This window comes from Schizosaccharomyces pombe (genome assembly GCF_000002945.2).
Source record: "Schizosaccharomyces pombe strain 972h- genome assembly, chromosome: III".
Lineage (NCBI taxonomy): Eukaryota > Fungi > Ascomycota > Schizosaccharomycetes > Schizosaccharomycetales > Schizosaccharomycetaceae > Schizosaccharomyces > Schizosaccharomyces pombe.
Genome location: NC_003421.2, coordinates 388,394 through 412,270, shown reverse-complemented (window position 1 = coordinate 412,270; position 23,877 = coordinate 388,394). Strand labels below are relative to the sequence as shown.

The 23,877-nt window shown below is 35.6% G+C and overlaps 10 protein-coding genes and 16 long non-coding RNA genes across 26 annotated transcripts; 14 read left to right on the top strand and 12 right to left on the bottom strand.

The window, feature by feature from the left end:
* Positions 1-127: 127 nt before the first annotated feature.
* On the bottom strand, positions 128-3,176 carry SPOM_SPNCRNA.6836. Its single transcript, NR_196178.1, has one exon. It is a non-coding gene; the product is annotated as a non-coding RNA (long non-coding RNA).
* cnd2 (condensin complex non-SMC subunit Cnd2) lies at positions 180-2,917 on the top strand. Its single transcript, NM_001022804.3, has one exon. It carries the CDS (start codon positions 204-206, stop codon positions 2,430-2,432), a length of 2,229 nt encoding a protein of 742 aa, NP_587811.1. The 5' UTR covers positions 180-203; the 3' UTR covers positions 2,433-2,917.
* A 229-nt stretch (positions 3,177-3,405) lies between the features above and the next one.
* On the top strand, positions 3,406-4,673 carry yip3 (Rab GTPase-binding protein). The gene is made up of 2 exons (NM_001022803.3): positions 3,406-3,513; positions 3,578-4,673. The coding sequence occupies exons 1-2, from the start codon at positions 3,448-3,450 to the stop codon at positions 4,025-4,027; spliced, it is 516 nt and encodes a 171-aa protein (NP_587810.1). The 5' UTR covers positions 3,406-3,447; the 3' UTR covers positions 4,028-4,673.
* A 2-nt stretch (positions 4,674-4,675) lies between these two features.
* Positions 4,676-6,670, bottom strand: rpt4 (proteasome regulatory subunit Rpt4). The gene is made up of 2 exons (NM_001022802.3): positions 6,442-6,670; positions 4,676-5,968 (listed from the first exon to the last, which is right to left on the bottom strand). The coding sequence occupies exons 1-2, from the start codon at positions 6,657-6,659 to the stop codon at positions 5,020-5,022; spliced, it is 1,167 nt and encodes a 388-aa protein (NP_587809.2). The 5' UTR covers positions 6,660-6,670; the 3' UTR covers positions 4,676-5,019.
* Positions 4,970-6,019, top strand: SPOM_SPNCRNA.6835. Its single transcript, NR_196177.1, has one exon. It is a non-coding gene; the product is annotated as a non-coding RNA (long non-coding RNA).
* On the top strand, positions 6,388-6,726 carry SPOM_SPNCRNA.6834. Its single transcript, NR_196176.1, has one exon. It is a non-coding gene; the product is annotated as a non-coding RNA (long non-coding RNA).
* A 180-nt stretch (positions 6,727-6,906) lies between these two features.
* On the bottom strand, positions 6,907-7,126 carry SPOM_SPNCRNA.6833. Its single transcript, NR_196175.1, has one exon. It is a non-coding gene; the product is annotated as a non-coding RNA (long non-coding RNA).
* Positions 6,990-7,413, top strand: SPOM_SPNCRNA.6832. Its single transcript, NR_196174.1, has one exon. It is a non-coding gene; the product is annotated as a non-coding RNA (long non-coding RNA).
* On the bottom strand, positions 7,320-10,350 carry mug122 (PX/PXA domain protein). The gene has a single exon (NM_001022801.3). The coding sequence runs from the start codon at positions 10,020-10,022 to the stop codon at positions 7,773-7,775; it is 2,250 nt and encodes a 749-aa protein (NP_587808.1). The 5' UTR covers positions 10,023-10,350; the 3' UTR covers positions 7,320-7,772.
* On the top strand, positions 8,880-9,135 carry SPOM_SPNCRNA.6831. The gene has a single exon (NR_196173.1). It is a non-coding gene; the product is annotated as a non-coding RNA (long non-coding RNA).
* A 473-nt stretch (positions 10,351-10,823) lies between the features above and the next one.
* On the bottom strand, positions 10,824-11,518 carry rpl1902 (60S ribosomal protein L19). The gene has a single exon (NM_001022800.3). The coding sequence runs from the start codon at positions 11,502-11,504 to the stop codon at positions 10,923-10,925; it is 582 nt and encodes a 193-aa protein (NP_587807.1). The 5' UTR covers positions 11,505-11,518; the 3' UTR covers positions 10,824-10,922.
* Positions 10,909-11,512, top strand: SPOM_SPNCRNA.6830. Its single transcript, NR_196172.1, has one exon. It is a non-coding gene; the product is annotated as a non-coding RNA (long non-coding RNA).
* Positions 11,519-11,643: 125 nt separating the features above from the next.
* On the top strand, positions 11,644-12,128 carry SPOM_SPNCRNA.6829. The gene has a single exon (NR_196171.1). It is a non-coding gene; the product is annotated as a non-coding RNA (long non-coding RNA).
* On the bottom strand, positions 11,769-13,267 carry laf2 (Clr6-associated factor 2 Laf2). Its single transcript, NM_001022799.3, has one exon. It carries the CDS (start codon positions 13,189-13,191, stop codon positions 12,373-12,375), a length of 819 nt encoding a protein of 272 aa, NP_587806.1. The 5' UTR covers positions 13,192-13,267; the 3' UTR covers positions 11,769-12,372.
* SPOM_SPNCRNA.6828 lies at positions 12,231-13,075 on the top strand. Its single transcript, NR_196170.1, has one exon. It is a non-coding gene; the product is annotated as a non-coding RNA (long non-coding RNA).
* A 308-nt stretch (positions 13,268-13,575) lies between the features above and the next one.
* On the top strand, positions 13,576-13,857 carry SPOM_SPNCRNA.6827. The gene has a single exon (NR_196169.1). It is a non-coding gene; the product is annotated as a non-coding RNA (long non-coding RNA).
* Positions 13,858-14,671: 814 nt separating this feature from the next.
* On the bottom strand, positions 14,672-15,439 carry SPOM_SPNCRNA.6826. The gene has a single exon (NR_196168.1). It is a non-coding gene; the product is annotated as a non-coding RNA (long non-coding RNA).
* Positions 15,124-17,457, top strand: ubp16 (ubiquitin hydrolase Ubp16). Its single transcript, NM_001022798.3, has one exon. The coding sequence runs from the start codon at positions 16,015-16,017 to the stop codon at positions 17,386-17,388; it is 1,374 nt and encodes a 457-aa protein (NP_587805.1). The 5' UTR covers positions 15,124-16,014; the 3' UTR covers positions 17,389-17,457.
* Positions 15,614-17,914, bottom strand: SPOM_SPNCRNA.1137. Its single transcript, NR_149989.1, has one exon. It is a non-coding gene; the product is annotated as a non-coding RNA (long non-coding RNA).
* prl2 lies at positions 17,473-17,917 on the bottom strand. The gene has a single exon (NR_149829.1). It is a non-coding gene; the product is annotated as a non-coding RNA, poly(A)-bearing (long non-coding RNA).
* An 88-nt stretch (positions 17,918-18,005) lies between these two features.
* Positions 18,006-20,249, top strand: ctl1 (choline transmembrane transporter family protein). The gene is made up of 4 exons (NM_001022797.3): positions 18,006-18,099; positions 18,137-19,196; positions 19,246-19,785; positions 19,837-20,249. The coding sequence occupies exons 1-4, from the start codon at positions 18,087-18,089 to the stop codon at positions 19,946-19,948; spliced, it is 1,725 nt and encodes a 574-aa protein (NP_587804.1). The 5' UTR covers positions 18,006-18,086; the 3' UTR covers positions 19,949-20,249.
* rpn8 (proteasome regulatory subunit Rpn8) lies at positions 20,179-21,577 on the bottom strand. The gene is made up of 2 exons (NM_001022796.3): positions 21,474-21,577; positions 20,179-21,429 (listed from the first exon to the last, which is right to left on the bottom strand). Exons 1-2 carry the CDS (start codon positions 21,522-21,524, stop codon positions 20,506-20,508), a joined length of 975 nt encoding a protein of 324 aa, NP_587803.1. The 5' UTR covers positions 21,525-21,577; the 3' UTR covers positions 20,179-20,505.
* SPOM_SPNCRNA.6825 lies at positions 21,313-21,530 on the top strand. Its single transcript, NR_196167.1, has one exon. It is a non-coding gene; the product is annotated as a non-coding RNA (long non-coding RNA).
* A 767-nt stretch (positions 21,578-22,344) lies between the features above and the next one.
* SPOM_SPNCRNA.1136 lies at positions 22,345-23,199 on the bottom strand. The gene has a single exon (NR_149988.1). It is a non-coding gene; the product is annotated as a non-coding RNA (long non-coding RNA).
* ggc1 (guanine nucleotide transporter) lies at positions 22,380-23,614 on the top strand. The gene is made up of 3 exons (NM_001022795.3): positions 22,380-22,737; positions 22,859-22,953; positions 23,053-23,614. The coding sequence occupies exons 1-3, from the start codon at positions 22,447-22,449 to the stop codon at positions 23,567-23,569; spliced, it is 903 nt and encodes a 300-aa protein (NP_587802.1). The 5' UTR covers positions 22,380-22,446; the 3' UTR covers positions 23,570-23,614.
* SPOM_SPNCRNA.579 lies at positions 23,072-23,743 on the bottom strand. Its single transcript, NR_150950.1, has one exon. It is a non-coding gene; the product is annotated as a non-coding RNA (long non-coding RNA).
* Positions 23,744-23,877: the final 134 nt, after the last annotated feature.

Here is a 23,877-nt window from a genome sequence, read left to right as displayed (position 1 = left end):
TGAAGTAAATTGGGAAATACTATATTATTTGAAAACAAATTTCAAAAGAAAAATAATGTTATCATATTGGCATTTATTTAGAAACTTATTTGAATCTTTATCATTTGTTGATTAGAAAGAAATATACGGCATATCGTTAAAGCGCGATATACGTATAGGCACACCGACTTACCACTTGTGAACATAAACATTTACTTAAATCAATGAAAAGAGCTAGTTTAGGCGGGCATGCGCCCGTTAGCTTACCCTCCTTAAATGACGATGCATTAGAAAAAAAAAGAGCTAAAGAGAACAGCCGTAAGCAGCGCGAGTTGCGAAGAAGTTCAGCTCTGCACTCAATAACGCCAAGAAGAGAATCTCTAAACAATTCTTCACCATTTAATAGCTCTCATCAGGTTCCTGTTCTTTCTAATTTTGAGGAATGGATTAAATTAGCTACTGACAACAAAATTAATTCCACAAATACCTGGAATTTTGCGCTTATTGACTATTTTCACGACATGTCGCTTCTACGTGATGGTGAAGATATAAATTTCCAAAAGGCAAGCTGTACATTAGACGGATGCGTGAAAATTTATACTTCGCGTATTGATTCTGTTGCTACTGAGACCGGCAAGCTACTCAGTGGATTGGCAAACGATTCCAAAGTATTGCAGCAAACGGAAGAAGGCGAAGATGCTGAAAATGATGATGAGGATCTACAGAAAAAGAAAGAGAGAAAGCGTGCACAACGTTCGGTAAAGACTCTCGTTAAAGATTTCGAGTCAATACGCGCTAAAAAATTTGAGTTAGAATGTTCTTTTGATCCTTTATTCAAGAAAATGTGTGCAGATTTTGATGAGGATGGTGCTAAAGGCTTATTAATGAATCATCTTTGTGTTGATCAACATGGACGAATTGTATTCGATTCTAGCGATACTGTCATCAAGGATTTGGAAAATAAAGATGTTGAAGCTGAATCGCAGGAAGCGGTAGTCGCAGCGCCTATCGAAAGCCATGACACAGAAATGACTAATGTGCATGACAATATTTCTAGGGAGACCTTGAATGGTATTTACAAATGCTATTTTACCGATATTGATCAGTTGACAATATGTCCCTCCTTACAGGGCTTTGAATTTGATAGTAAAGGGAATCTTGATGTCTCTCTCTTAAAATCATTAAGTGATGAAGTTAACATGATAACGACAACCTCCTTAGTGGATAATACGATGGAGAAAACTGATGCTGATGCAGCTTCCCTTTCTTCCGATTCCGATGGTGAAGAAGGACATATTGTGCATGCTTTGGAGGAAATGGCTTACGATGAGGAGAACCCATATGTTGATGTAGTACCAAAAGCAATGGACGAATCCGAAAATCCAGATTTTGGTGTGGATACTGAAGTCAATATGGCTGATGGAAGTACTATGAATGAAAATTATTCTATTATTTCTACTGCCGCTGCGAATGGAGTATACGAATATTTTGACAAGTCAATGAAAAAGAACTGGGCTGGACCCGAACATTGGCGCATTCAGGCATTGAGAAAAAATATCAATAACGCATCAACTGTATTCAACTCTTCCAATACGGCTGAAAGTTCAGATAATGTATCGCGTTCTCTTTCTTCCACGGAACGGAAAAAGCGTCGAGAACTTGATAACGCCATTGATTTCTTGCAGGAAGTAGACGTCGAAGCACTGTTCACTCCTGCAACCAGCAGTCTCAAGCTTCCCAAGTCTCATTGGAAAAGACATAATCGATGTTTACTACCTGATGACTACCAATATGATTCTAAGAGGCTTTTACAGCTTTTCTTGAAACCAAAGATGTCAGTTCTACCCAACGCTGATGGAGAAGGACAGCTACAACTGAATAAAGCCTTAGATGATGAGAATGATTTGGACGGTATTCAACCCCATGGATTCGATTCTGATGGCAGTGATAATGTTGATGAAGGAATACCCCCGTATGGATTTGGAGATTCCGATAGCCCTAAGCAAACACCTCTGCTTACACCTCCATCATCATCAGGATTTGGTGATAACCTTTTGTTAACTGCTCGTTTGGCAAAACCAGATATGCTGAATTATGCGAAGCGTGCTAAAAAGGTTGATGTGCGAGTACTGAAAGAAAAGCTATGGAAATGTCTAGATCTTGAAAACACAATTAAAGAAAATTCCATCAACTCTCATATTGAGGGTTCGGAGATGGAGTCAGAAGAAACCAACATGCCAGTCAAATCTTTTTTTTCCACTGTCAATCAATTAGAGGAGACATACGAGAAAAAAGAACTCAAAGATATATCCACCAGTTTTGCCTTTATTTGTGTTTTACATTTGGCGAATGAACATAATTTAGAGCTTACAAGCAACGAAGATTTTTCAGATGTTTTTATTAGGCCAGGTCCTAACTTGACGACGCTAGAAGCATTAGAAAATGATGTTTAAAGTGTGTAGAATCGAAATGATGCAGGTCATCATTAATTAGTCATCATCGCATACTTTTAGCTAGCGTGAATCATTTTCAAGATAGCCGGAAATTATACTCTTTTTGATCTACCTTGAATAATAAAAACACTAGCTCGTATTTTTAGGCTGTTACTACTTTTTGACATTGAAGAGTTGTGAAAAATGAAGAGTGCAAATTGCATTTTGTGGAGCAAGCTGACAGCGAAATTTTTTGTAAAAAATACACCTTCCTTTTATCTTGTGATCGTTGAAGACATCAGTATCTTGCTTCTGCCTGTTAATTCTGTTGGAACTCACTTAGCAGTTGACTCTTTGGAAATAACGAGATATTGCATTCATTACATGCTTCTATTCTCGACAATATAACAAAAAATAATAATTATTTATTGTCTCTATGTGAGGTTTTTTACCTATAATAGGATTAAATTGTACCAATATACGGTTATTCATATATTGTGAAACCCTTTCAAAGTTAGAACATATCGATTTGAGTACAGAAATGTAGGGTAATTTTATCTTTTATGTTAATCTTTCTCAAGAATCTATTTTTTTTTGATACAAATTATTAAATGAATTATCAGAGAAAATGAAATTTGTCAATGACCAAGCTGTAGAATAATTTCAACACCGTCAACGAATGGACTTTGGCTCAGTAAAATAAAGTTAAAATACATCCTTTTAGTTAAAGAAATAGGTTTATAAGCAATCTATGAACTTTCGCAGCAACGTTAGTTCATCTAGTTTTACCATAGATTTGAAATAGCGTTTAAAGCAAAATTACGCTATATACGATAGTGATTCATAATTTAAATAAAATGAGTTATGCAATACAATTATTACAATTTTTTCTGTTGCACAATATCTATTTAGCGTTGCTTTCTCAATGTACTTTACAGTGGGTAACAATCAATGGCTTAGAATACTTTGTCAACATCCAGGAAAAGTAGAATTTATCCTTTCCCTATATCTAAGACACCTACTACGGTTTTTCATAATGTCAGCACTGTCGTTGAGTATTACTAAAGTTTCGGAGACTTTCTCAGAAATTTACGCTTCAAGGGTATGAATTAATGAACTATGAGTAGTAAACTTGAAAAGATCAATTCACTAACGCAAAATGGTAGGCTCAGTATCTAAGTGGTTTTAAATCGGTGGGCGAGTTCTTGGATGTTCGTAGAATTTCTAGACCTAGGAATTTCAGTGAAGCTCAGTCGAGAATTAGCTTCAACTTTTCGAGGTTTTCTTCTAACTATCTTGCAATCATTGCTATGCTCGTTATTTACGCACTTATCCGTAACCCTTTACTTTTAATTGTCATTGGAATTGGTGTTGGTGGTGTTTATGGTATTCGTAAGCTTCAAGGAGCTGATTTACAACTTAGCCATCGTGTAATTTCCAACCAAAATCTTTATGTCATTCTAGCATGCGTGTTGATTCCTCTTGGGCTGTTCGCATCTCCCATCGAAACTATCATTTGGTTAGTTGGTGCTTCCTGTGTCTGTGTATTCGGACACGCTGCTTTCTTTGAGCCTCCTGTTGAATCGGCATTTGAGACTGTCGAGCAACAAGTCTAAAAAAATTGTTTCTAACAGCCTCTTTGGTTATCTTGGTACAGTTGCTTTAATTTTCGTACATGTCTTTACAAAGGGAATACTGGCATTTCCTACGCTTACTCTTCTTTGACAAACAAAAAGAGGGAAACTGTACGCCGATTTTAAAGAAACTAGCTTGCTAATCATTTTATTATCAGTTATTTGCGTTTCATACTTTTTTCCTTTTAATACGTTAATACTTCATTTGTAATTTTTTAGATTATTCATTTCTGCGCTCTTTGTTTTACGCCTTTTCGTCGTCTTTTTCAATGACTCTATCTGGCTATCTTTATCTTGCCTTTACTTTCTTGAAATTATGGGATAAAATGACTTCTAAACTGCGCATTCAGCTTCATCTAGTACTATAATAACTAGTTTGGCTGCTTATATGAAGCCAGCTATGATTTTCACCTCTCTTATTCTTTTATCTTAGCGTACTAGACGTTTTTCCTCGTTTCTTTGTCAAAGGTCTACTACCTTTTAAGGATAACTTCAAACTATCCTTCCTGGGAAGAGAAGAATTTTTGCATTTTTGAACCGGGTTTCGTTCAATATATTTAGTTCGTTCTTTACACTTCAGTGCATTTGGTTAGTTAATAATTTCTAGTCAAACATTTGCTTTACTTTTAATTCATGTGTATAATTAATTGTTTATTTTTACTTGATCATTTTTTCTTTTGTCGCCAGTAAATTATGTAGAGTGGAAAAACAATGTTTGGTATTTGGAGGATATGGAAAACATAATCAAATATTGAAGAAAATCAGTTTGTACTATCACAGATATGCCTTACGATAATATACATAGATTCCCATCAAGCATATTCATATATACATGATAAAAGCCAAAAGAGTCGGAATATATTAAAAGTAAACGTTTCACTTACTATTCGACCTTTTTAATCATAACTATGCAGTTGCGCGTATAATCTTCATCGGTAAACTTATCATTTCATGGCTTTTTGGATATATGTGCACTAAAGCTTTTGGTAATCAATTGTACCTTCAAGTTTCTTCAGGTCAGCAACCTTACGAGCTGCGGACATTAAATCGGACTGAATGACATAGTCGCGATCTTCTTTAATGGCTATGAATCCTGCTTCTGTAACCACATTCCGCAAGTCAGCACCATTTGTTCCATCTGTCAGTTTAACCAATGCTTCATAGTCAATTTCGCCTTGTTTAGAGACTTTTTCTAAATGGATTTTCAAAATCTCCATACGACCAACTTCGTTTGGTAGGGGAATTTCAATTTTACGATCTAGACGACCAGGACGAAGCAAGGCAGGATCTAGAGTATCAGGACGATTTGTCGCCATGATAATTTTCGTTTGGCCAAGGTAATCGAAACCATCCATCTGATTCAATAATTCCATCAATGTACGCTGAATTTCACGATCAGCAGATGTTCCTTCAGAGAATCTTCTACCACCAATAGCATCAATTTCGTCCATAAAAATAACACATGGCTCATGCTCTTTTGCATAGCCAAACATTTCACGAATTATTCTAGCAGATTCTCCAATATATTTATCAACGATAGCACTGGAAACTACTTTTAAAAAGTTAACACCTAAAGATGCCGCCACGGCACGAGCTAAAAGAGTTTTACCAGTACCAGGAGGACCATAGAGCAAAACACCTTTTGGTGGCTTAATTCCCACACGAAGGAATAATTCCGGATTCTTTAAAGGTAGTTCAATAACTTCACGCAATTCACGAATTTGTTCATTCAAGCCACCGACACCGGCGAAAGAAATGTCACCAGGGTCTTCAATTGACATATTGTAAACGAGAGGATCAACCTCACGAGGAAGAATACGCATAATGGTTAACGTGGTCATATCTAAAGATACACGAACGCCTTGAACCAAATGAGATTGGTCGACATTGTTTCTGCAACCTACAACGTAACGTGGACCAGAGCTAGAATAGGTTAGGGAAACAGAAAATAATGAAAGGAAATAAAAAATAGTGTACTAATGCAACGATAGATTTGTAAAAAGAGAAGGATGACTATACGTGAGGTATCTACTTTCCCAACGATTTGCTATGAAACCAGTAAACAGAGTGTTTCATGCTTCCGGTTATAGATTTTTATACCGTGTGCGCATTTCAAAAAGAATTTTTGCTGGATGGAGAGGTTAGAACCAAACAGTTTTTGAACACAGATTTTGCCCACTGAACTTATCTTTAAAAAAAAAAAGGAACGGGCAAATGATTATATGCATTTAAACATGGTTCCCATTCATACGCCACAAAAAATTCTTTATGAAGGAATTCAACGCCCAACATATGCATTACTAATAATAAGGTCTTCACATCCATTTTCACATTTCACTTGTATATATCCTCCACGTAAAGCAAACAATCTCCCAAAAGTTTGAGTAATTACTTACCTAGCTTTTACAATGAATCTTTCAGAATCAAGTTGTTTCAATACTTCTCCAATAATCTGACCAACCGACTGCAAGCTTTTTATATCATCCTCTGTTTTATCATATTTCTTGACTAGATCTCGATTTCCAAAACGCAAATCCTTCAGTTTTGAATCCCATTCTCGATGTTGTAATAAATAGGATTTATATTTCTCTAAAGCAGTGTCTCTTTCCGACATGGTTATTTCGCAAAAGATGTGTTAGTTCTGGTCAGAACATACTAGCAAATGGGAATCCAATTACTCGGTATTTTACGTTCTTAGAAATTATTAAAACTTCACTAAAGTCGTTTTCGTTAAATAAGCATTGCGAATTTCAGCGGAATCTGTTCTTGCGTAAGATTATATTTTTCTATAATAGCAGTATGATTACTAGACTACAGTTTTCTTTAAAAGAATATTTTGAAGTTTGAATTGAGTATCTTTTCAGTTTTGCAAGTTCATGCTGAAACCCCAACCGAAAATGCATTATTATTTTGTTTAAACTTCTCATATTTAAGTTTTCTCGAAACCAGAGGTATTACACTCCTGTCGCTATCCGTAAAAACAAAAACTTGTTGAGCAAACATCAAACTTTGAAGATGCTAGAATTACTGTTAATCTCAAAATTAACGAACGTTTTCTGCTTTAAAAAATTTCATCCTTCGTAAAATTTTGGGTACTGCTATGTCAACAATTTGGTAGTTGCTTCAAGTCATTCTGTTAACAAAAATTATGCTTAATCCGCCAAAACTTGGTCTCTTAAGTTGAACAATCCAATTCAATTGACCACTTGTGTCAGAATATGATTGTCAATTAATATCATAGTTCCTACAACTAAATTTTCTAAACATATACACGTCTAACTTTTTCTTACACAAAAAGCTAGATTGCTTGTAAAACGGAACGAACAATTAACCGAATAAACGAAACTCAATATGTATAAATTAACGCAAACTTGACTAAAGATAGAGAAGATAGTTCTCGACTTCGCCAACTTTAAACAAACAAATCTTAAAGCAAGGTAAAGTCGAAAATACGATTTTATAAATAAATATATAAAAGAAAGTAGGATAATAAAATATTAACAAACGAGGTAGAAAACAAGGGAATGGTTCTAAAGGTTCGTTTGATTTTGCGATTAATCATGAAACCGGTCATCACGTATCGACCAAAAGCTAATGGAATTTTAAAATGTAAGAGAAGGGAAACAAAATGATAAAAAAGGGAAAGAAGTAAAAATCATTAAAATGCCAGGTATATATCGGCGAAAAGAAATAAATATACGGCACACTTGCGATATACCTTGATTGACTATATGATGCTACGAAGAGCATTGCTAAGTAAATGTGCAAGGAACCCTTGCACGAATTGCGGTTCTTGAAGCAGTTCGAAAATAATTTTTAGGCTTTCCTCGGAGGTTGACTGTCCAAGCATAAGAGTAAAATTCTCAGATAAAGCGTTTTCAACAAGGGTTTTTTCGGCTCGTAATCTCAAACTTTCATCGCTTTCCTCGTCACAAAAAACTGAAACAGGGTCTTCAGGAACAGATTTGCTAGCCTCTTCGAAAAGGGAATCGGCTTCGCTATCAAAGGAAATTTTAGATTCAGTTGAACGTCTGTGTGCCCTTGTCGAATGTGATTCCATGGCTTTTTTTTCGTCGGGCCATACGTTTAAGATTAACGAAGTTAATAAATCTCCCACTAGTTGAGTGTTTGAAAGCTTGTCATAAATTTGGTTCTTTAACATTCGTTCAACTTGAGCCGAGAACCTCCCAGGACCATGCAATACTGTCGTCTTCATAATCGTTAAAACTGATTTTCGAAAAAACCACAACTTGGAATTCAGAGAGCAAAGCTCATCAACCAGAGCAAATCCCCCGCTGATAATTTCTTTAAGACGTTCTTCTTTTAATTCAAAAGCGTTTGGTTTAGGTGGCTCAGTGGTTGGACTTCCGTTATGATCAGGCATCGCTGGGGGGTTTTCAGTTGGTTGAGTGGAAGCGGGACGGTAAGGCTCATGAATCGAATCCTCATCATCCGAAGTACATGAACCGGTATCTCTATAGCCGGTGGTACAAAGTTCAAAGCTATCCCTTTGTTGGCTAAGTGGTTCAGGTGCCAATGTACTTTGATGACTCAACAGCCCAGTTCGCTCAGAACGCTTTGGTTTTGCACTTTTAGATGTTTTATTGCTTAACACTCGGCTAATATTTGTAAGATTGGGTAATGTGGGTACAGAGGAAGATTGATGTTTCTTATCTACATCAAATCCATTGTAAATGTCATCAACTAATGGGTGAGACCTCATAGATTTTGCAAAAAACTTGCGGACATCAACATTAGTTGCAAAGTGACTATCATGCAGTAAAGCTTCTATAAAAAAATACAATCCTTCACGAAACTTCTCATACGTGTTTCCACGCCAAACAGGAAAACTCGGTACAGCTCGCCCATTTCTAGCACTTTGCTTTTTTAACAAATAGTATAAAGTTTTGAACCCCCGATATCGACGATAAACCACCCAAGGTGAGACATGCAAATGAACGGGACGAACAGTGATAATAAACTTGAGCATTTTTTTATCTTTAATAAGGGTATTTAGGGAAGCCTCCTTCAAAAATTGATAATGAAGTTCAATGTGAGCTTCGTAAAAAGCATCGTCAAATGATAACTTCCCTGCATCAGGATCAATATTGGTATGAACGGGGTAATCTTTAAGTGCCTTGGCCATAAGACACTTGTTAACATAATTTTTCTTTGCCAAACAATCACTCTTATCCTCACTTGAAGAAAAATAAAGAATAATACAGCGATTCACGAACCTTGGAGAAGAACAATGTGTTGTGATACGCTTAAATACTTGCATTGCAAGAACTTCTCTCAGCAAACAATGTAAAGGAAGACAAGCTGAGTCTTCAGGTCGGCTAAACTTAACTATCATAGCAGAAGCTTGCGCGCGTAAAGTTCTTTCAATGGACGCCTGATCAAGTAGTTTCGAAACAGCCGACTCGGGATAACGAAGAGCAAATTCAGTGAGAGGGATTTTTTTGCTCCGAAAATGATTTAAATCCGACAAAACTAACGTAGTAGTAGAAATGGCATTTTTTAAAAGTTCATAAATTATATGCGAGGATTCCTGAGAACTCACATATGCATAAAATTGTCGCATAATATATTCTATGGTGCTTTGAACCTCGCGAATAAAAGATGGATCTTCACTAACGTGTTTATACCAACCATTGATGTAATGTTGCGTAAGCTTTGAAATCAATAGTTGTAAAGGAGCTTCAAGTTCAGGTGGTAAAGGAGTTTGATATGGCTTAAGTGGTTCACCCAACTCAGGATGCTTGATATTCAAGATAACACTATGATTGTTGTGAAATAAGCTGTTTACATACGCACCGAGTATAATTCCGCTTAATATATACGAAGTGGTCCCAAAGCATATGTAAAGAATGTAAAATATTAATGACAAAACCAAGAGAGCAATTATCGGTATAACGCTATGCTCTATATAAGGGAGCAAGTGTCGTGTTATACATAAATCCCATTTTCGATACATGAGTTAAGTATAGAAATAGAATAGCTTAGCACACTCGATTATGTATATATTTACAAAAGAAATGACCGGTATATGCAAAAGAGTGATGGGTCCTTAAGGGAAGCACAACAGAGCTTCAATACTATGTTGCGTAAATCTTTTAGCACAATAATAACTTAAAAATCGTGAATTTGAGATTAGAACCAAGTAAAAATCGCCTAGGTATGCAATTCGGGTACAACAAGATATCGAAAAGCAAGCAAACAGGTAATAACTGCCTTGTAGATTAATCTATGTGAAATTGCGATATAATAGAAAATGCTATAAATTCATATTTTGGGAGACGGATACTTTTCTCTCTTCCAGTATGAGTGAGGAAAGCAAATGAGCAGGTGGTTGCCATGCCAACGAAGTGTGATTTTTCATAAATAAGTATGTAAACAAACAAATCGAAACTTCAAGGATTTGGCTATTCATTAAATACAATCCTTTGCATATATTGATTTGACCGTTACAACCATGGTGCAGGTTGAGGGATAGTACAACGCTTATCGTTGTGTGTTCTTGAAAACAGGACTATAGATAGATAGATAGTACATGGAATGTGCTTAGACAACTACTATAAATGATTATATGTTACAAATCAATAATAAAACACAATACCTCAGTAGTTTAAACTTAGTGCTGTTTAACTATGAACGACATAACATACTCATAGATTAATTAGTACAGATGAATTGAAAAAATTTTTTAACTTCCAGTCCGAAGTCATTTGTCAAAGGAGAAAGTTCTACAATCTACGAATTCGTTTCACCTTACTAATGTACACAACAAGCATAGTATATTTAAAACACTATTGAAAAATTAATTTACCGCCTAAACCAAAAGTGCATATGTCAAAACATAAATGTATTAAGGCAATTATTCCTCGATCTTTTCGGCAGCAGTGTAAATTTGCTCACGTTTTTCTTCAACAGCCTTGGCTCTACGTTGACGGGCAGCCTTGGCACGAGCACGACGAGCATCTTGTTGCTCTTGGATCAACTTGGTACGGTTGGCCTCGGCCTTGGCACGTTGGATATGTTCAATCAAGGCACGTTTGTGCTTGAAGGTGTTACCCTTGGCTTCCAAATAAAGAGTGTGGTAAAGATGCTTATCTATCTTACCAGACTCACGGTACTTGCGAAGGAGACGACGCAAGACACGTTGACGACGCATCCAAACAACAGTAGAGGGCATACGAGCCTCAGCAGTACCCTTACGCTTACCATAACCGGTGTGACGACCAAGACGCTTGGCAGCATGAGTTTTACGGATACGGAAACGAGAGTGCATCAAATTGGGCTTGCGAATGACCAAACCATCCTTGACCAATTTGCGGATATTTTGACGGCTGTTAGCATTGCTAATTTCACTGATCTCATTGGGATCCATCCAAACTTTGCGCTTGCCGCATTTTAAAACAGAGGCAGCAAGACGCTTCTGTGTTCTCAGATTTGCCATTGTTAATATGGGTTGGGTTGGGGACGATTGTGCTTTTAGTCTTTCAAATTGTCTAATCAAAGCAGTCACAATGTGTTGTGTTTAACCCTACCCTCAATTTTTACAAAAAAACAAGTGACGATATCATATAGGTAACATTGACTAATTGAGTAGTATGGAAAATGTAAATAATTGAAAATGCAAAAAGCTCAAAGAAAAAAGCCGAATTGTTAGTTACTACTACAATGGAAAGATGCATTAAATATGTCACAAAATCTTAAGAAATACTGAGGAATATAAAAAGAATGATTATTAAAGAAAATGCTTCAACAAGGATGATCGCAAAGTATTTTCTACCTCATTTTTCTGCTTTTAAATATATAATTAAGTATAAATAAAGGAATCAAAATGGAGAGTAGAGAGTTGGAAGAACACAGCCTCTCATCAAAAATTTTTGAGCATTTTTTAGGTAGCCTTTTTTTAAAAGCATGATATACTAGGTACAATGTTAGAAAATACAAACGGCACTCCCAAAGACCATATATACAATAGCTTCTCTTTTTTTTAAATACAAGGATCATAATAAAATGAAAAGAAGACAATATAAAGAACGAATTAAGCTTAATTAAGCATACCAACCAAAAATCTGAAGAGAAAAGAAGGGTATAAAATGGTTACAAAGTATAAACAAGCACAAAATGTAGCTTTAAGTTAACACTTTGCTGAGTGTACAAAAAGAAAGACTTTTTTAAAAATTGGTAAATGGGGTAGTAAAGTCTTTTAAGCAGAGAAAATAACAATAAAAGCAAATTTGGTATGAAAGGGTATTTGGAGAGCAAGATGGGTGATTCAACAAAATATTTCCATCTTAGCACAGAAGGTAAAAGGTTTAATCGTCGAAAAAGCCGACTTCATGAAATGCCTTCCATAAACGGCTGGCTTTGTTTACGTCAACTCGACTAGCCCTTTGAGCATCAGTTTTTCGAAAAGTAAGTCCTTGTTGACGACGATGATGCCATTCCGCAAATATTCTTTTTTTGTTATCAAGATAAATCAAACATGGAAGACGAAGAGTCGAAGCCAAATGTAATTCAGCAGGGTGCAAGAGATCGCGATAAGGGTCATCACTAAGGTCCAAAGGCGGACCTTTCCACTCAGCTTTTAGTGTACGAGGATGCGTACGGTTGTCCAGTACAGACATGTCAGGACAGAAATTCGGCAACTCTTCAAAGGGAAGGTTGGCAACATCGATGGCACCATTAAGCCCATTTCCACGAGCCGATTTTCTTCTACGGGCCTCAATAGTGGAAGGACTAGAAGAGATGCTTCTTTCAGCAGACCGGAGAGCACCGCTGTAACTTGGTGACGAGTCTCGAGAAGAGACACTACTGCGTCCGCGAGAGCCAGAAGATGAAGAGACATTGGAATGCCTGTTAGCCCATCGACCTACATGATTATTACGACGAGCTTTAGGAATTGGATGAATCCGTTTACGACGCAACCATATTAATTCTTGCTGCAACCAAAGTTTCGGTTGATTTTTGTAAACTTCGTAAACAATTCCTTTCATGCAAGCTCGCATGCCATGTCTCCTCGAAATATTTGTATATGATAAAGATTTCTGTTTAGGAGGAGACAATGGCGGTGTAATTAAAACAAAGCTACCTCCATCGGGATTTAAGTTCTCCTGATCTTTTAAAATTTGCATCTTTGAAATTCGATTTCTCAATACAATTGACCGCGGAAGAAACCTCAATGGGTAATTTCTGTGCTTTGCAGAAGACAACTTTTCGGTGGACTAGGGTTTCGTTGTCACTTTGTTACTCTCCGTTGTAGAAAGCAATGTTTTCGATTCGTATTCAAAGAAAACTTGTTTAGCAGAAGGTACAAGTGTTTTTGCATGCTTTCTATTATTATAAAACAAAACATTCTCAAAACACTTTGTTAGGTTTCTATTGAAAATACGATCCATGATGAGTATTTTTGCAAGACTAAATATCACAATTGTATCACATCTTGCTAATTATAGATAGGCAAAAATTTTAAACAAAAAAATAAAAAAAGTTTGATTCAATGTTTTTATGCAATTTTAAACGGTACAGTTTAAATATGTACCTAATCGAATTGTAAACATATACTTCAAGTACCTAGTACTTGGGAATTGCATTTCTTCAAACTTAACCTTTATGACCAGCGGATATTATTTCATTTGGCTATAGAATATCTTATGCAGATAGCATTTTTTCAAATCGAAATTGTTTTATAGTGAGATGTCGCTTTGCAATACTTGACGATCAAAAAATACAGCTATAAAATACTATTCGTTCACTGCATGTGGTTTTTGGATTGTCTAATTGATTTAGCATAATGAGGATACTAAAATTAAGATGCAGTAAATTATCCTTACTTTTGTGGAATTGTGTAAATAACAAGAACACCAATTGTTTACAAGGTATTCGAGTAAATAATCCATTTCAATTTCAGTATAATAGACTCCAAATAGATATTTAGTTCCGTTTAAAAAATTAAAATTAAAATGTAATTTAACCAAGCATTAAAAATAAAAAATAAACAATGAATTTGTTAACTCAATGGATGTGAATATTGTTACACCTTTATGCTTACTCTTAGCGAAAACGTGCGATAATTTATTTAAAATGGACCAGATAATTCAGAAATACTTCTAATTTTAAATCCCGATTACAATACACTGGTGCTATTCTGTAGAGTGTTTTCGTTCGTTTTGCAATTTTTTACAATCAATCCAGACAAACGCTTTGTTCATATTATAAAAATTCTAGTTGAAGTAATGCTTCCAAAAAGTGATAAATTAAATAAAATACCAAAGTTGAAGGAATAAAGTTTACTATATTAGTACTCACAGCAATTTAGTGTTCATATTCTAATTATTAGGTCTGAAAACCTTTTGGAAAAAATGACTGTTTCAGAATCTATAACATTGATTTCAAAAAAAAAAACAATAAACAATAAATCGATTGATGTTAGGATTTTAGAAAATATTTTCAAATCAATGAAATTGCATATGGAAAATAGTAGTTTTATTTACACGTTGAAGGGAATTCTACCTGTCAACGCAAAAAAATAAAAAAATAAAAAAAATTAATGTGACAACATAGTGTAAGCTAAGAAGATAATGATAATTATAAAGATTAAATAATATATTTATATACTACATGCTAAACAATATTTGACTTTGTTCCCAGATCTTTATTTCAGGTTTTGACCAAGGAAACGATACTAAATTGCGTTACCTATCGCCATAACCTATAAGTCACCCATAGTCAGATTCTAGTGATAAAGATTCATTGCTATAGTTAACTTACCTAAAGAATATAATATAATAAAACATTACTGTCCTACTAAACTTCTTAGTTCAATAGCACGGCCATCTTTTTTAAACAATACCACTAGACGGTTTTCAGCCTAACGCATCATTATGTCTGCATAATGAAATTTCTTAAATTACTTTAACGAGATTACACTGCAGTACATAGTATTGTTAGGTCAGATTAATACAGTTCAAGGTCAGTTTGGATTGATGCGCTGAGAAAGATAACGAAAAATAACGAAAAATAACGCGACTTTATCGACACGAAAAATTTTCAAAAAATAGCGATTTCTCCCTTTTCACAGTACCGGCGAGACAATTGGGGAAGGACTTGAGGAAGATATTACTTTTGGATCCATAAAGTTGTTTTCGTACATTAGATATCCATATCCTTTTCCGACTTTTTTGTCTTTCGTGGGTAACGACGTTTGTTTACGTTACAGTAGTATTACCAGTTTTCTGGCGAGTTCTTTTCCCTTAGTTGTTAAGAAGTTGATTGTTTTTATTGCTTTCCGCGTTTAAAAATATAAAACGCGAAAGCACGTGTCGTTGTCTCTTTATCCTCTTTTTTGTTCTATGGAGTGTTAAATCGTAGAGCTGGATAACTTCCATTTTTTATTTATACATTACTTTCAAAAATATTCGAAACACACAAAAGTTGCCTGGTTTATTATTATATAGTTTTTTTGTTACGTTCTATCAAATTTTTGAAAACACGTCAAATCCTCGTTTCTAATTACCCGCCGAATTTTTTGCATCACTTTATATCCTTTTCATTTAAAAGTAATTTTAATCACTTTATCTACGGTTTCGTCTGCTTTACCACCTTTGCATTATTTTTTTCTAAATTCATTTACTACACCTATAGTGGCTGGTCATTTCAAAATAATTTGTGAGTTTAAATTTTCTCATTGAACGCTTTTTTTTTGCTTTATTTTATTTTTGGTGTTTTTATTTTCGACAACTCACGAATAAGTTTGTTTACATTCGTTTTTGTTGATTGTTTACATCAAACTGCTTACTCCGTTCACAATAGCTCTTGAAGATAATTGTGAAAAGCATCACTCTTCTTTTCTACGTTTCTTGCTTTAAAAGATAGCTTTTTTTTTTCTTCTTTTCTAACATTTTTCTTCATAATTTCAAATTTTTGATTGCTTGTTGTTTTTCCATTCCGTTGTTGACATGTCGCTTGCTACTTTACAAGGACAGTCACTAGATTTTGCAGTCAAGCATTCACTAGATGATTTGCTTAAAAATCCCGTTCGCTTTCGTCCCGCGGTTGTTTCCTCACCATCGGTTCCTGAAGGTACTTACACTGTCTTAAACAATCCAAAGCAATCTACTGTTAGCCGTAAGTCATTTTCAGCGCCTACTTCCCCAACTAGAAACAAACGTTCTGGTTCTTCTTCCCAGGAATACAAAAAATCTTCAGGAACAAGGGGTGATGGAGCTAATGATTTTGTGGATGAGGATCCTGCTTTTATACCTCCGGCTCGCATTCTATTTCCCGAAGAAAAATTGTCGATGGAATGGGATAATATCATGCCCAATGCTCCGGGGCTCGTAAATCTCGGTAATACTTGTTTCATGAATTCAGTACTTCAGTTGATGACTCAAACTCCACCGTTGGTTCAATATCTTTTATCCGGTCAACATTCTTTATCCTGCCGTATGAATGCATGTGTACTCTGTAGAATGGAGCAACATGTCGCCCGTGCCTATCCCAACAAAGGCACCAAACGAGCTTCGGCCTTCAAACCTTCAGGTATACAAAGTATGCTCAAAGTAATTTCCAGTCATTTCCGCCCATATCGCCAAGAAGATGCTCATGAATTTATGCGATATTTGGTTGATGCTTGGCAAAAGTCTTGTCTTCAAAACCATAAAAATCTTGATCATCCAAGCAGGGAGACTTCGGTAGTACACAGAATTTTTGGTGGTTACCTACGCCAGCAGATTCTATGCTCAGTTTGTAAAAAACCTTCCAACACCTACCAAGCTTTACTTGACTTATCTGTGGATGCGAAGGGCTCCTCCTTGGCAGATTCCTTAAAGCATTTTGTGCATGCAGAAAAACTTACCAAACAAAACAAATATCGATGTGAAAATTGTAAGCAACTGGTGGATGCGTCCAAGCAAATGACTATTTATCGGGCACCAAATATTTTAACCATTCACTTCAAGCGGTTCACATTCAACGGTTTCCAATCTAGCAAAATCAGTAAGCAAATTTCATACCCTGAATCATTCAATCTCGGTCCGTATATGTCAGATCCCAATTGTTCTTGTTGGTACGAATTAATTGGGGTTCTTGTACATGCAGGCGGAAGTACCCGAAGCGGCCATTATTATTCGTTTTGCAAAAGTAGTAATGGTGTTTGGCTTAAATTTGACGATGATTTCGTTTCCAATTCCAGTATTGATCGAGTTTTGAATCAACAGGCCTATATTTTGCAATACAAGAGGAAATCAACTTCATCGTCTAAACACAAGCTAAACACCGAAAACACGGTTACCAAAACTTCTAATAAAAAACGGAGAAAAATTTCATTTTAATGCGATACAGTTAGCTTGAGCAGTTAAAGTTTTTGCTTCCTTTTGCCTATCTTTTTTTTTAATATGCTAATGTCTCTCTTATTTAGAGGTTGATGGTATAATATTATTGCACGTAGAACATTTTAATCTTGAAACAGCGATTTTTTATAGAAATCATTTTGTAAATTAAACCGCTGCATTGCATAAGACTGAAATGAGCAACTTTTTAGCTTTTAAATCAGTTCGTTGGTCAAAATGATAATTTTATTTTGACATATCTTCTGTTGAATTATAGCGGATTTAATGCTTATCTCCTACGGAACCGGGTAATTCTTCCTTAGGCTTTAGCCGTAGGCATTGCATTTTATTAAAGTACCTGAAGTTATCTTCTTCTCCTTTATCGTTTTTATGAAGAAATTGATCATTATTTTCAATGTAAACATACTTGATACCCATTCTATTATAACGACAGTAAATCGTATTAGCAAAAACATTTAATTGCAATTTTTGCAAATGTAGAGGTCGGTTATTAAATTCATAGTAGTAGAAGGTTTCCAATTAAGCTTAACGGATATATTTGTTAGTGCCACAAAGTGCTACCATCTTCGTCATATAGATTTCAATGGAGAGGAATGAGTAACCCTTTGCACCCAACGACCAATTTCCAAAACTCCTTCAAATTGACTAGTAAAGTGATTTTATATACGTGAAGCAAATCTATGTTTAGCGATTGTAAGTAGTAATAGAAGAAAGTTACACTAACGAGTAGATGCTTCGCGTTTTCTTGCACAATCAAGATTCTCTTCTGTTGACCAGCGCAATTTTAAATATCCTACCTCAAGATCGAATCTTCAGAGTGTTAGCATAGACAGAAATAGCTCAATTGATAGTCATGAGACTGATTTGAGCGCCGGGTCTTCGAGTTTGCATGGTTTGAACTCCTTGATAGATTCTGGGTCTATCCATTGGCAATTACGAGAACAAGAGCAGTCAAACTCTCATATTTCAAGGAACGAAAACGAGTTATTTTCTAAAGAGAATTCTATTTACAATGGAAATTTCTCCGAAAATTTAGGTGTTCAACCGAATCCACAGACTATATCTCATGAAAGCGTAAATGAAGAATATACGGAATTACCTTATGATGCCCATCTTCCATCAGAACAGAAGGTTCCAGATCGAAAATGGGGATTAACATTTGGATTTTTGACGTTGGCTCTCTTTACCTATAGCTTCCTGATGGTTTGGCGGACAAATCCTAATATTCCTCCAGCCACTTCTCCTTACGCAGCAATACAAAAAGCATTTCCATTATTTCATAAAGATGCGATTATTTGTATGATGCTTTCAGTTATATGGCTCTTCTGTCTTGTCGCAATTCCTCGTTTTCTGTACTTCCTGCTAGCATCGGTCCCATTGACCATGTTTGCTTTTGCTGTCTACTTGTTAAAAGCGTCTAGGATCCACTTGGAAACGTCAATTCAACCAAAGTTGATGCTATTAACTGGGATAATTTTGCTTGTTGCACCCATTCTGCTTTCATATTATGTTTGGCGGCGTCGTATTCATTTTGAAACTTCCTTTAATATTATTCGGCTTGCTTGTCGTGTTATAGCTGATATTCCTCAAATCACTTTAATATTCATCAGCTTCTTGTTTTCGTTTTATGTTTTAATCTTTATATGGGTAAGATTGTTTGCCCGCTTATTTTTGCGCGGTTCTACCCTTGTTGGTTCTGTATGGGTTTTGCCGAGAAGTTCTTGGGTCTTGGCCTCCTTTTATTCACTTCATTTCTTATGGTTGTGCACATTTTTTCATGCTCTTCAATGGTATGTTATTATATTGCTTTGGCCGGATTTTTTACTAACACAATTGTAGCGCTATTATTTCTTCAATTGTTTCTCAATGGTTTTTTTATCGTGATACTAAGTCTTCGGCTACCAAAACCAATTTAGTTTCTCACTTTTTCTATCACGTTGTTTCCAATCAGTATGGTTTATGTGCCTTTTCTTCCTTTTTAGTTGTTATCACCAAAGTACCATTGCATTTCCTACCCACATGGCTAAGACACGTTTCGCGTATTGTATATTATATGTTTTCAAAGACGTCTGCTTCGTATGTCACATCTCCTCTTACCCTAGCATACGCATCAATTTACTCAGTCCCGTACATGAATGCGTCCAAGGCTTTGTATCAAATCGAACAATTGAACCGAGTAGGATTACGCCGACGTTCCTACTATTTTTCTAAATACACTTTGCTAGCCGCTCGTTCCCTCCTCGCTATAGGAGTTGGCGTTACTTCGTGGAATTATTCCATTCATGAAAATGGTGTCTTTTATGGCTACATTGTAGGACTTTTAGGCGGATTCCTTGCTTGGCTTATCATTGGCGCCATAGAGGGCGGCCTCAGCATGATGTGAGTAATTATATTTAGTTATCCTCGCGTAAAATACTAACTTTTTCACAGTGTGGATGCGTTACTTATATGCTCTATTATCGATATTTCTAGCTGCCAAGGAGATCCTAATGGTTCTCACTGTTTCGAGGCATGGCAGCTTTTTGAATCAAATGGATATTAAAACCAAAAATGCGAATTACTTCTTTTGCTGTTTTTCTGTTTCTTTTAACTTCCTTAGAACCTACTTTCATCAAAGAGCTCAAAGAAAGAGATGCTGGTCACCTGTACGCGTATCCCTATTCCCTTTTACTTCATTAATATAATGTCAGCCTACTTTTTAACATTGACACCTTGGCGTTTGCTAGGATTTCTTTTCATGAAAAGTTTTTTCTCAAGCTATCCATCATATCACTGTAAATTAAAATATGATATTTTGTATGCAATTTCTTCGTACTAACTTAAAATTACACTTTTATCCTTCGTAAATACAATTTAACAAACGTAGACATATCATTTTTAACATACAAGCAAATAAACCCGAACCCGACGTGTAACTTTTACAAGTTAAGAGGGTTACAAATATCTGCAAAACTGTCTGCGAAAAGACAAGATATAAATAAAAACTCTATGATACTTAGACATTGAAATAAAAAACCTACGTTAGATAAAGTCGTTAAATCTCAGAAAGAGGAGTCCACAAATGATAGAAGCCAGACATGGATAGTATGAATACAGTGATTAAGCCTTTTGTTCGGCATTAGCCGAAACTTCTCCATTTTGAACAGTTGGCTTTATGTCCTGCTGTTCCATAGCTTTACTAGCAGCCAAAGAATCCAAAAGATCATGAAGAGCAATCACGGCCCTCACGATGCTGGAAATATAAATGGACATCAACTGATCATTGGAATTCACATTGAAAGCACGTTGTGCCTCTGATTCCAAGGCCTGTTCTGAAACCACAGGACCGCTAAAAATGTTAGGCAAAAGATTAAACACACTCTGAAGCTCGGCAAGGATAGCATGATTTATAGGTAGTTGCCCATCCACGACTTTCCTTAAGTAATCTGCGATTTCAGTGAGACGCTGCCCAAGGCCTTGTAAAGATTGTGCCTGCTGGGTAACTCTTGTCGCTAAAGTACCAACGGATGCATCACGAGTATCACGTAACAAGTGTTCAACACCAATTTCCTCTGCTTCCTCTGCCTCTATACTGGAGGGTAGATGAACAAAAGTTCTGCTGGACTTAGAGCCGTCGTCTTCAATTTCATCAATGGCAAAGTAGGCATTAGTCGGAAGACCCACTGATTTGGGCTTTACATCGATAATGACAAGAACGGGATTGGGTATGTATTTTTTAAGTAAGTTGTTGATTTCCAAATCAGAGGGTCGGAGTTGTGGTCCAGTATGATACCAGCCAACTAATTTTTCATTTGCATTGATTTTTTTAAACATTTCATTCATTGATTCCATAAAATTATGGTCCAAAAACCAAACCGATGCATTCTTTTCATCTTCCTCAAATGGTATAGCATAACTATTGGCCACGTTTACAACGTCGCCATTATTTTGACCCAATAGAATACCAACGACCCGTCTTTTGGTTCCCTTGGCAGATCGATTATAAGAATCTACTGCTGACAGAAGTACTAATGGATGCACAATCTAACCAATGGTTAATAAAAAAGTTTCTCAAATTTTCTACTTACAACTTGCTGTGGGACGATTGTAGAGGTTTCAGAGCTCACTGCAGGAGGCATTATAACCGGTTTATATTAAAAATTTGTCTCTCACAACTTCAACTGTGTATGGCAAACGAAAGGTTGAAAGCGTGTAACCTCTCATCACATGCTGCAGCGGTTTCCTACTTACCGCAAGTTAAGACATAGTTCATTACAGAAATATTACGATACTTTCAAATGCCCAACTACCTATTAAGCGCTGTAATATAACAATGCTTTAAACAATGATCATTCCATTAGGCTACTAAATGGCAATTATATTACACTCCCTCTCATATGTAGAAAGGATTGAAGAGCTATACATTTAAATCATGTTAAACGTGTAATTGCACGTAATTTACTCAAATAAATTCTGAAAAGACATGGACATTAAATATTGAAGACATATCTTGAAACCATCTGCTCTTTTTTTAAAGAAATACTTTGCATATCAAATTACATGCTGGTATTTCGATTTGAAGCATAGTATATCACTTTTAACTACTTAATCAAACCGAAATACACGTGAGACGCATTCCAAAAGTTCATTAAATATCTGTTCGATGACTATATTTACGATGAAACAAGTAAAAGAAACTTTCAGTAAGAACGTTCTTAAAAGTTTTCGTCTGAAGCAATTGAAACAGTTAGAATTCAGATATTTTGTATGTCCACACGTTTCATCAAAGCCATATGCATGAGATTTTTTGCAAACTTACATTAATAGGATTTGTGTTTTTGGAATTATTTCAAACGTTTAAAAATATTAACAGAAAAACATAGATCACTATTTGAGAACAACGATATTTCATCTTATCTCTAAAACGAAGGCTATCAGTTCTTATCAAAAAATGAAAAAAATTTCAATAAAAGTTCACTACACTAAAATCCTTTAACTTTTCTTTTTCAACACAACGAAACTTTTTGGTTATTAATTAAATTTTTAAATAGATAGAGAAAGATGGCTCCTGTTCAGTTGAAAAACAAAGAGTCGCAAACCGCTCGAATTGTGGGATCAGCATCTGCCGGAATTCTCGAACTTTCACTCTTTCATCCTGTTGATACAATTTCCAAGCGTTTGATGTCAAATCATGGAAAAATTACTTCTTTAACTCAACTTAACACTGTAATTTTCAGAGATGCTGCCTCTGCTCCTCTACTCCAAAAGGCTACCTCTCTTTTTCCTGGTTTGGGCTATGCTGCTTGCTACAAAATTGTACAACGTATTTATAAATATAGCGGTCAACCAATTGTATGTTGTAGAGTACTTATACTGGTAGTTTAAAGCGTACGTTTTTTCCAAGCCTTGATGGCGGAATTAATGTATCGCAGTTGGCTTCAGTATACTCGTTCATCTTTACTAACATGTTCAGGTAAAAGACTTTTTGAATGAAAATTATAGACATACTTTTGATAAAACTTTTGGAAAGGGATCTGGAAAAGCCATTATGCATGCTACTGCTGGAAGGTATGTATCTGTCGAATATTTGTTTAACTAAGCTGAAAGCTTATGTTTAAGATTGTTGAAAAGGGAATTCAAGATGTGTATAGCTTACTAACTTTTCAGTATCGTTGGAATTGGAGAGATCTTCCTCCTTCCCTTAGACGTCCTGAAAATTAAGCGCCAAACCAATCCTGCAGCTTTTAAAGGTCGCGGTGTTTTCAGAATTCTCGCTGATGAGAAATTTGCGTTGTATCGTGGATGGGGATGGACTGCCGCCCGCAATGCCCCAGGTTCTTTTGCACTCTTTGGTGGTAACGCTTTTGCTAAGGAGTACATATTTAAACTAAAGGATTACTCTCAAGCCACTTTTTTTCAAAATTTTTTCACCTCAATCGCTGGTGCTTCTGCTAGTTTGATTGTCTCTGCCCCTCTCGATGTTATTAAAACTCGTATTCAAAATAAGAATTTTGATAACCCTCAATCCGGGTTTACTATTTTGAAAAATATGCTTAAATTCGAAGGACCTACCTCGTTCTTTAAAGGGTTGACTCCCAAATTGTTGACAACTGGTCCTAAGCTTGTTTTTTCATTTACCATGGCTCAAACCCTTATCCCCTTCTTTGATAAGCTTTTGAAATAATATGCTTTATTTCTTCATTTCAATGTTGAAATATTGTTGAGTGTGCTCTGTTTTTCTATATAAATAATTCATTGGGGTTGTAATCTTTTGAAAGACTTTACTTTTTGGTTCTTTTTGTTTTTGTCATTCAAAAGTGAAGAAAGTTTTTTTTTGAGACTGTTATTGATCTTTTACTTTGTAAAAATACTAACAAATATTTTGTTTTTCTTTTAATTTTTTTAGATATACTTGTCCTTAATCTACTTATTTTCTCAAATATTACTTCGATTGGTGTTTGTTTTGTTTATTTTGTTTGTTTCTGTTATTGT